Source organism: Tupaia chinensis, unplaced genomic scaffold, assembly GCF_000334495.1.
Source record: "Tupaia chinensis unplaced genomic scaffold, TupChi_1.0 Scaffold149964_2, whole genome shotgun sequence".
Classification (NCBI taxonomy): Eukaryota; Metazoa; Chordata; class Mammalia; order Scandentia; family Tupaiidae; genus Tupaia; species Tupaia belangeri.
The window spans coordinates 2,329,246-2,339,379 of NW_006209806.1; the positions used below are offsets into that span (position 1 = coordinate 2,329,246).

Genomic DNA, 10,134 nt, shown 5'->3' on the forward strand with positions numbered 1-10,134 from the left:
CCTCCGAAAATGTTGTTGAGGTGTTTTTTTTTTTTTTTTTTTTTTTTCCTTTTTAAAGAAACATGGCCTGGCAGCCCACGTCTGCCTCGAGGTTGCTCGAGACTAGAAAGTAGTGCGGAGTCCGGGCTCCTTCGGGCTGCGGAGGCGCTTGAGTGAGCCCTTCCTGCTTGACCGGGTGGCGCTTCTGTCGCTTGACTGGTGGGACCGCGGGCAGCGGGCGGGAAGGCGCTCGGGCGGCGTGCCCAGCCCGGCCAGGCCAGAGGCGTCTGGCAGCCTGCCCCCTGCCCGTGAAAACAATAGCCGGGCCAGCAGCTGGCAGGGTGGGTAAGGCGCTGCCTCCCATGTGGCTGACTGCGCGTTCGAGTCCCAGACCTGGCAGCGTGGGACCTGTGGGGGTGTGTGTCCCGGGAGGAGGATGGAGGAGAAGGGGTTGCAGGGGGCCATTCGGGCGCAGAGGGGTGTTCGCAGCTTCTCTCTCTGTCTCTCCCAGCGAGTGTATGGACGGTATGGCAAAAAAAAAAAAGAAAAAGAATGGTAACAGCTTCACTTGGGGCCTCCAGTCCTCCGGGATACACCGCGCGTGCTCACTCCCCGCCCAGCCTTGAAAGGGACTCGCTGGGGGCTGGCAGGTGCCATAGTGGCTGGGGCACCCGACTCCCCACGGCAGACCCAGGTTCAAGTCTCGGACCTGGCCCGAGTATGTGTGCGCCCAGAATCCGGAGAGGAGAATGGAGAAGGGACTGCGGTGTGGCCATCCCCAGGGGGGTGACGTGTCACTCTCTCCGTCTCTGGCGAGTGTGAACGCCCGGTGGCAGACATTTCTCTAAAAGGGGGAGGGCCAGCCGGGCCGCCTCAAGGACTGGGTTACGGAGGTCTACAGGGCAGCTGCAGGGTGGCCTGGGAACGGCCTCACCAGGGTCACTGGCCCCAGTGCTGGAGGGGAGGCTCTGCTGGCAGGTGGGGCGGCACCCTCGAGGGGACCAGAGCCCTGTCCTTCAGGCCGCATCGGGGCAGGCCCCAGCTGCCAGCAGCCACTTTGCCGTGGCTGGCCGCACGTGTGTCCCCTGAGCCAGGGTCGAGGGCCACAGTGTGTGGGCTGCTGTGAGAGGCAGCCCCGTCTCTGGATCCTGTCAAGGATCAGGAGCCCGGAAAAATGCCAAAGGCTGGGACCAGCAGATGGTATGATGGTTACGTCACGTCACTGGACTCCCCCATAGTTGACCGCGGTTCGAGTCCCAGACCTGGTGGCTTAAACTCGCACCAGGCGCGTGTGCATGCGTGCCCAAGCTCCCGAGAGGAGAATGGAGGAGAAGGGATTGTGGCATGGCCATCCCCCCGGGGGGTGATTTCTCGCTTTCTGTCTCTCTTGTCTCTGGTTTTCTGGCGAGCACATGTGCCCTATGGTAAAACCCTCTCTAAAAAGAAAAAAAAAAAAGCATAGGAACACACCCAGCCCTGTGTGTGTGTGTGTGTGTGCGCGCGCGCACACGCATGTGCCCCTTAAGTCGTCAGCAGTGTGGCGCCATCTGTCCCTTTCCACGCAAATCTGAAGTTTCCTCTGAATCCTTAGGGGACCACAGAGTGAGGCTGGCCACGGTCAGCCATCTTTGATGTGACAGCCCGTTTGACCTCGCTGGCCACCAAGGTGCTGGCCAGGGTGCACCAGGTCACCAGTGCGTTTCCTGTCTGTGATGCGCTGGGGCCACAGGCGGGCGTGGTGCCTGTCCTTGCCTGCTGCCCGCGGGCCGCCTCTCTTCCCCCTGCGTGTGTGTTTCAAGAATTATTTTTTTAATTTTATTTATTTTTATTATTACCATTCCTTAGTTTGCTATAGGGCACGTGTGCTTACCAGAGAGAGAGAGAAAGTGAGAAAGCAAGAAAGCAGGCTGCCAGGTCTGGGACTCGAACCATGGTCAGCCATATGGGAGCCCAGTGCCTTAACTACTGTGCCACCTGCTGGCCCTGCCCCATGGGTATGTTACATCCCCTCTCCCTCCGTGTCCCTGTCTGCCTGTCAACTGGGATCACTGTGGAGGCAGACCCCAGGGGCTCTGTCTTGCCATCTGAGACAGGGTGGTGGAGGCCACCGCTGTGTCCCCAGGTGGGGAGGCAGGACGGTTGATTGATCACCCTTCCCTCCTCCGCGTCCTGTCCTTGGGCCCTTGCGGAGCCCCTGGGGTCTGGTGTCATTTTCTGCCACTCCTCCCCACAATCACCGATCGGATCGTACCTGACGAGAGCCTCGCTCGCCATGCCCCGTGCCCTGTGCACCTCGGGGCACCATTCGGCACCCTGCGAGACAGTCCCTGAGGATAATGGCCTGGAGAGCACAGTGTGTAGTAGGCACGGCCAGCTCCCAATCTGAGGTTCCTTTTCCTTTCTTTCCTTCCTTCCTTCCTTCCTTCCTTCCTTCCTTCCTTCCTTCCTTCCTTCCTTCTTTCTTTTAAGAATTATTCTCTTTAGCTATATTTATTTATTTCTCTATTTTAATTTGACCAGACGGGGACAGAGAGAGAAAGTGAGAAAGCAAGCTGCCAGGTCCGAGACTAGAACCAGGGTTGACCGTATGGGAGTCCAGCACCTTTAATCACTACACCACCTGCAGGCCGCTCCTTTTTCTTTTTTAATTTGCCAGAGGGAGTGTGTGCTCGCCAGAGAGAGCGGGAATGCACTCTGCAGTGGGGTGTGGTCTCGCCACAATCCTCTCTCCATTTCCCTGTTCTGTCAGGATTTTGGGCTTGCACGCGCGCGCGCACACACACACACACACACACACACACACAGTGTGATTTGGACTCCTTCTGGGTCTGGGATTCCCACTATGTGTTTGCCCAAGTGGAATCTGGCTCCCTTACCTACCAGGCCACGGGGCCGCCCTTCTCTCCCCATGTATTTGCAAATGACAGTTGTACGTGGTTTAATGGCTAGAGAAGAATACAATACACTGAACTGTCAGGAGAACATCGACCTTCATTATAAGCAGGTCAGAGATGCAGCCAAGGCTGCACTCTGAGGGCCACTGGTAGCTTCAAGTGCTTGTGTTTGAAAAGATGAGCTTCGAGTGGATGCAGGCATCTCACCTAGGACTTTCGAAAGGCAACAGCAGACTGTCCCGGTGGTTAAATGGGAGGAAGGAAGTGAAGACTAGAGCAAGAACTAACAAGACAGGCACAGCCCGGCGGGCGGGCAACAGGAGGAAGTCTGAATAGCTCTGCCAGTGGGCCTGGGAGGACAGCGACAAAGGTTAGAGGGTGAACACCGGCAGCAACGAAGAGGGTACGGCTACAGAAACAGACGTTAAAGCAGTCTGGGCCAGCAGGCGGCATAGTGGTTATGGTGCTGGACTCCCACGTGTCTGGCCAGGGTTCGAGTCCCGGACCCTGTGACTTGAAACTCATGCCAGGCACGTGAGTGTGTGTGCCCAAAATCCTGAGAGGAGAGTGGAGGAGAGGGGATTGCTGCCTTGCCCCCCTCCCCATGGCTATCCTCCCTGTGGGCGATTTCTCACCTTCCCTCTCTCTGTCTCTCGGGCAAGCGCACACTATAGCAAACTGAAAAAAAATGGAAAAAAAGAAAAGACAGAGATGCAGTTTAAATACTGCGGGCAGGGGCCAGCAGGTGGCGTGGTGGTTAAAGGCACTGGACTCCCACATAGCCAACCACTGTTCGAGTCTCGGACCTGGTGGCTTGCTTTCTCATTTTCCCTGTCTCTCTCCTCCCCTCTCTGGTCAAATTAAAATAGATAGAGTTAAGTAAAATAGTTATTAATAAATACTACAGGAGCGTTGCTCTTAGACCTGAATCTACTGTGTGGGTTTATGTGCCTAGAACTATGTATTATTTTATTTATCTTAATTTCAATGGAAATTGTTACTGCACGGGACTTCCACCTCAGCTTTATTTAGACTTTTTACTCATGGCGGAGCGGCCTGTCCGAGCATGAGCGTGAGGGGGAAGAGAGCGCGTGGGTGTGAGAGGCACATGCACCCTGCGTGTTTTCAGAACACCTGGACTGGGGACTCGAACCATGGTGGGGATGTGCTTCTGCAGGCCAGGACGCCACAGGCTGTACCAGAGGCTGAGCTTTGCTTTAATTGATTTACTTAACTTTTGAATTTTCATTTTTGCTATAGGGTGCACGTACTCTCTGGAGAGAGACAGAGAGAGAGCGAAAGCAAGAAATCAACCCCGGGGCTGGGGGACATGACCGCACCATGGTCCCTTCTCCATTCTCCTCTGGGGTTCGGCTCACGGGGGCACGCCCACACCCGCATCCCATCTGAATGATAAGCTCCCAGGCCTGGGACTTGAACCTCACGCTCGGCCCTGTGGGGTCCACCTGCCCCTAATCACATCCCTTCCTGGCCCGTACTTTTCTTTTTTTAAATTTGACCCAGGGCACAGGTGCTCGTCAGAGAAGTGGGGAGAAAGTGCCCCCACTGGGGCATGGCCACGCCACAGGCCCTCCCCGCTTCTGCGCCCTGCTGAGATTCTGCTTTCAGGCCTGGCTGGGATTCAGACTGCCACAGGCCATGTGCTTTCCAGCCGCCCGCCCCCTGGGCTCTGGGCCGGCTCTTCGGCCATTCTCTTTAGGGTCTGTTTTGTGCTCTTATTTAAATTATTTAACTTTACGCACCTGTTTACTTATTTATTTTAATTTGACCAGAGAGGGACAGAGTGTGTGAGAGAAAGAGGGAGAGAGAAAGCAAGCCGCCAGGTCCGGGCCTTGAACCGCTGTCGGCCGTGTGGGAGTCCAGCGCCCTTACCCACCACGCCACCTTCCAGTTTTATGCTCTTGTCCCCTCCGTCCTGTGGTGGTGTTCCTCCCCACCTGGCCTCAGGCAGCCTTGGTCTGTCTGTCCCCAGAGGTTTTGGCCGGGCTCAGTGCGCCTCCCCCACGGCTGTGTCCCCCCATTGCGACGGGGGCGCCTGGTGCTGTGTCCTGGACGTTGTGTTCGTGTGCGTGCCCGTGCGTGGGTGAGACGCCGTCACGTGTCATCCCGCCGAGGGCAGGGACGCAGCCTGTGCGCAGCTCGGACACCGCGGGGCCTGCCCCCAGGGGTCCCTGCGGCTGCGGCTAGGGCCCATGTGTTCCTGCGTGTTCCTGGACCATGGGCCCTCAGCCTTCTTAGTTCTCACAGCCCCGCAGGGAGGGACTGTACCCTGGGACTGGCCTTTCCTGTGACCCTGGGGCGATTTGCATATTAATAGGGCCCTGGCCTCTGAACCCCCAGATGGAGGCAAAAGTTGGCGGTGTGCGCTGAGCCCCAGGGAGAACGCTGAGCCCCAGGGAGAACGCCCCCTCGCTAAGGTCCTGCAGCCCGCAGGGCGGGGTGGGGGGCCGCCTGGGGCTGCCCGATGGGAAGGATAGGAAGCAGGCAGAGCGTGGCACAGTGTCCTGGGGTGGCTTCCAGAAAAAGCCAAGTCCTGGCCTCAGGTGGCAGAAGTCCCCAGCCTCCTGCTGAGGGCGATGCTGAGATGCCCCTGGCTACTGTGAGCCACCCCGCGGGGTTAGGACCAGGAGGTGAGAGGGGTGGGGCCGCAGGGTGGGGTGGAGACAGCGGGCTCGGATGTTGGGGTGTATCTTCCCCAGGCGTGCCGGGATCCCCCCCCACCCCGGGTCTGCGGGTGCTGGGGCGGCTTACTCTGTGTGGGGTGCTCTGGGCAGTGCAGGTTTCGGCTCCACTCACTCCATGCCGGGGCCTCCCCCAGTCCTGACACCCACAGCGGTCAGTGGTCCCCACCCCAGTGGACCAGTTTTCATGGTCTTAAATTTTTTTTTTTTGAGTGGTTTTTGCTATAGGACGTGTGTGCTCGCTGGAAAGACAGAGAGACAGAGACAGAAAGTGAGAAATCACCCCCCGGGGGGGATGGCCACGCCACAGTCCCTTCTCCTCTCGGGATCTTGGGCACGCATGGTTTGAGACTCGAACTGCAGTCGACTCCATGGGAGCCCAGCGATGTAACCATTACGTTGTCTGCTGGTCCCAATTTTTATTTGATTTTGTAAAGTTTTGCCAGAGGGCACATGCACTGGCTGGGGAGGGACAGAGAGAGGGTAAGGGAGAAATCCCCCCCAGAGTGCTGGCCACACAGACGGAACCCCTTGCACGCTCGCCCATGCGCCCAGCGTGATTTTCAAACTACTGGGTCTGGGACCACCGTGCAGTTGCCTGTGGAATCCAGCTGCCGCACCCTCCACACCTCCAGCTGGCCCCGTCCTTTTTTCTTATCTTTTTCTCTTCCATGAGTGAGAGACGGAGATGGCACCCGGGATGGGGTCCTGTGTCATGCCTGTCCCCCGTCCCAGCCTTAGCCAACCGTGGGTCGTGGGCACTTGCCTGCCCGGTGTCCTCAGGGAGGTCTCCAGGGCGCGTGGGCCGCCCCGCTGGGTCACTCTGAGAGGGCTGGGCGGGGCTGTTCCGCTGCCCGGGGCCAGCCTGGCGCCCGCCGTCACCGCCCCACGTGCGGGGGACCAAGGGCCTTTGTCCCGGCTCTCTGCAGATGGAGGACGGCCACACGCTCTTTGACTACGACGTGCGCCTCAACGACACCATCCAGCTCCTGGCCCGCCAGAGCCCGGCGCCGCCCGCCAGCCTCAAGGAGAGGGACTCGGAGCTGTCCGACACCGACTCGGGCTGCTGCCTGGGCCAGAGCGAGTCGGACAAGTCCTCCACCCACGGGGAGGCGGCCGCGGAGAGGGAAAGTCCCCCCCCCACGGGGAGGCGGCCGCGGAGCCCGACGGCAAAGCGGGCCTGGCCGACGAGGACGCCTGGGACGAGACGGAGCTGGGGCTGTACAAGGTGAGCGCCCCCTGCCGGCCGCGGACGGAGCTGGGGCTGTAGAAGGTGAGCGCCCCCTGCCGGCCGTGGACGGAGCTGGGGCTGTACAAGAGATGGAGTGAGGGACGGGCAGTGAGGACGGGGGATGGCCACGCACAGTTACAGTCAGTTCTCCGTTCTCCACTGGGGACCTTGGTCATGCACGGCGTGAGTTTCAGCCCTGGTTGACTCCATGGGGTCTGCACCACGGCCATTATGCCAGGGTCCCTTATTAGCCTTTTTAAGGCTGATCAGGCACGGACTGGAAAAGCCAGCGAGCAAGCCACCAGGTCCGGGACTCGAGCCACGGTCGGCCGTATGCGGGCCTAGCTCCTTAACCACCCAGCACCTGCCGGCCCCTCCAGCTTCTCTCGGGCAGGAGGCCCCGCGGGGGGCGGAGCCTCTGTTCACGTAACCCAGGTGCCTTCTGCCCCCATCAAGCCGGCAGGCCCTGGCTTCTTTCCTTTATTTCTTGTTTTTATTTTTTATTTTTGGAGAGGTTTTGCTATAGGGTGCATGCGCTTGCCAGAAAGACCGAGAGACAGAGAGTGGGGGATGGCCACGCCGCAATCCCGTCTCTTCTCGAGATCTTCGGCATTCACATGCATTCGTCTGCTGTGAGTTTAAGCCACTGGGTCCAGGACTCGAACCCCAGCCAACTACTTGGGAGTCCAGCGACATAGCCATCACACCAACTGCTGGTCCCTTTATTTATTTTAAGTTGACCAGAGAAGGACACAGAGAGAGAGGGAGAGAGAGGGAAAATGAGAAAGCAAGCTGCCAGGTCTGGGACTCCAACCATGGTCAGCCGTGTGGGAGCCCAGCACCTTAACCACCACGCCGCCTGTCTTCCTTTTTACCGTTCATTATTTTCTTCCGTGGGAGAGCCAGGGACAGAGACAGGCACCGACGGGCTTGCGCCCGGTCCACCGGCGTGTGCACGTCCAGCCACACGGGGAGACCCTGGCCCTCCGGGACCTTCCGACAGGGCCGACCGTCCGGGAGCCAGGCGCTGGAGCCATGGCCCGGGGCTGGTCTCGCCCGGACAGCCAGGGGCGTGGGGAGTGCCTGGGACATTTGCGATGCCTCGCAGGCCCCACGCTCGGGGCCAGAGCCGGCCCTGGTCTGCGTGCTGGCCGGTTGGACTGAGCGCGTCCGTGCTCCTCGCAGGTTAACGAGTACATCGACGCCCGGGACACGAACATGGGGGCCTGGTTCGAGGCCCAGGTGGTCAGGGTGACGAGGAAGGCGCCGTCCCCGGACGAGCCCTGCAGCTCCACCTCCAGCCCGACCCTGGAAGAAGAAGTCGTTTACCACGTCAGATATGATGAGTGAGTGTGCGGCCGGCGGGCTGCTTCCCGCCGGACCCGGTACTCCTCGGGGCCACCCTTAGTGGACGCACGTGAGGGTCCGCCGCAGGGCTGCCCCCGACTCCTTGGAGACCCCGCCTGCCCTGACGGGCCCGCCCCGTCCCCCACACCACCTGCTACCGTTCAGGCCTTCCGAGGTGTGTGGGTCATCTCCCCGCACCCCGTGAGGCGCGGCGCCGTTCCCTGCGTAGACACTGCACACCTACTGTGTGCCAGGTCCCACACGGCACAGGGAGCCCTCCTCCACCTCCCATCCCTTCGGGGCTGTGGGCACACACACGGGCCCCGTCTTTCAAGCGTCTGGGGCTGGGATTTGAACTGCAGTCCGCCATGTGGGATCCAGCTCCCCTAGCCACTGGCCGCAGGGATGACTCCATGCCTACCATTTCAAGACTAGCGAGCAAGGCCGTCAGGAGGGACCCCACACTCCGGGGCGAGCCTGGCCTTTCACGCCTCGGGTGAGGGATGGAGTCGGCCGCTCCCACGGGGCCTGAGGACACGTCTCCCCGCAGCTACCCGGAGAACGGGGTGGTGCAGATGCACTCGCGCGATGTCCGGGCCCGCGCCCGCACCATCATCAAGTGGCAGGACCTGGAGGTGGGCCAGGTGGTCATGCTGAACTACAACCCCGACAACCCCAAGGAGCGTGGCTTCTGGTACGACGCAGAGATCTCGAGGAAGCGCGAGACACGGACGCTGCGGGAGCTGTACGCCAACGTCATGCTCGGGTGAGCCCCTGGGCGGCCGCCCCTCCTTCCCTCTGGGCTTTGGTATGTGCACTTGCTGGAGAGAGACGGAGGGGAAGCGTGAGACATCAGCCCCAGGGGACGGCCACGCTGCGGTCCCTTCTCCACTCCTCTCTCGGGCTCTGGGGTACGCACGCCCGGCATGGTTTTCAAGCTGCCAGGTCTGAGACTCAAACCACGGTTGCAAACCGCAGTTGGCCGTGTGGGATCCAGCGCCATAAATGCCGCGCCCCTGCTGGCCCCAAACATGCTTTTCTTAGAGAATCATTTTATTTAACTTTATTTTAATTTGACCAGAAAGGGACAGAGAGAAAGTGAGAAAGCAAGCCCCCAAGTCCAGGACTCGAACCGCAGTTGGCCATGTGGGAGTCCAGTGCCCCAACCACCATGCCACCTGCTGGCCCCACAAACTTACTCTCATATGTATCTTGTAGAAACTTCGGTTTGAGGGACCAGCAGTTAGCATAATGGCTATATCACTGGTTCCCATGTAGTTGACTGCAGTTCACGTCCCAGACCCGGTGGCTCAAACTCACGCCGGGCGCATGTGTGTGTCCAAGATCCCGAGAGGAGGGACCAGCAGTTAGCGTAATGGCTATGTCGCTGGACTCTCATGTAGTCGACCACATGCATGGGGTGGACTAGCAGTTAGCGTAATGGCTGCGTCGCTGGACTCCCATGTAGTTGACCACGGTTCGTGTCCCGGACCCGGTGGCTTAAAACTCACGCCGGGCGTGTGTGCCCAAGATCCCGAGAGGAGAATGGAGGAGAAGGGATTGTGGCGGGGCCATCCCCCCGGGGGGTGATTTCTCGCTTTCTGTCTCTCTGTCTGGCGAGCACACACGCCCTATAGCAAAAACCTCTCAAAAAACAAACAAAAAAAACCCTTCTGACTCCACTTACACTGAGACATGAGACCAATGACATCCGTCTTACCCGACGTCACACCCAGTGCTGTTGAGACACCTACAGCTGGGTGGCCTGGCAGGGTCTCCTCAGGCGTCCGTGGGCCTGGCCGCCCACACCATCCGACCGCACTCCCGCCCTCACCCCACAGGGACGACTCTCTCAACGACTGTCGGATCATCTTCGTGGACGAGGTCTTCAAGATTGAGCGCCCGGGGGAAGGGAGCCCCGTGGTCGAGAACCCGCTGAGACGTGAGTGCGGCCGCGTCCACGTCCCCCGCGCGTTGGGGG

The 10,134-nt window shown here is 59.8% G+C and overlaps 1 protein-coding gene across 1 annotated transcript in view; it reads left to right on the forward strand.

Annotated features, from left to right (window-relative positions):
• Positions 1 to 10,134, forward strand: part of UHRF1 (ubiquitin like with PHD and ring finger domains 1) — a 46,017-nt gene that overhangs the window by 6,554 nt on the left and 29,329 nt on the right. Inside the window, exons 3-7 of the mRNA XM_027769610.1 lie at positions 6,505 to 6,687; positions 6,726 to 6,803; positions 7,992 to 8,152; positions 8,704 to 8,919; positions 9,995 to 10,115. Of these exons, the coding sequence (XP_027625411.1) occupies positions 6,505 to 6,687; positions 6,726 to 6,803; positions 7,992 to 8,152; positions 8,704 to 8,919; positions 9,995 to 10,115 (759 nt within the window). The remainder of the gene's footprint in view (positions 1 to 6,504; positions 6,688 to 6,725; positions 6,804 to 7,991; positions 8,153 to 8,703; positions 8,920 to 9,994; positions 10,116 to 10,134) is intronic.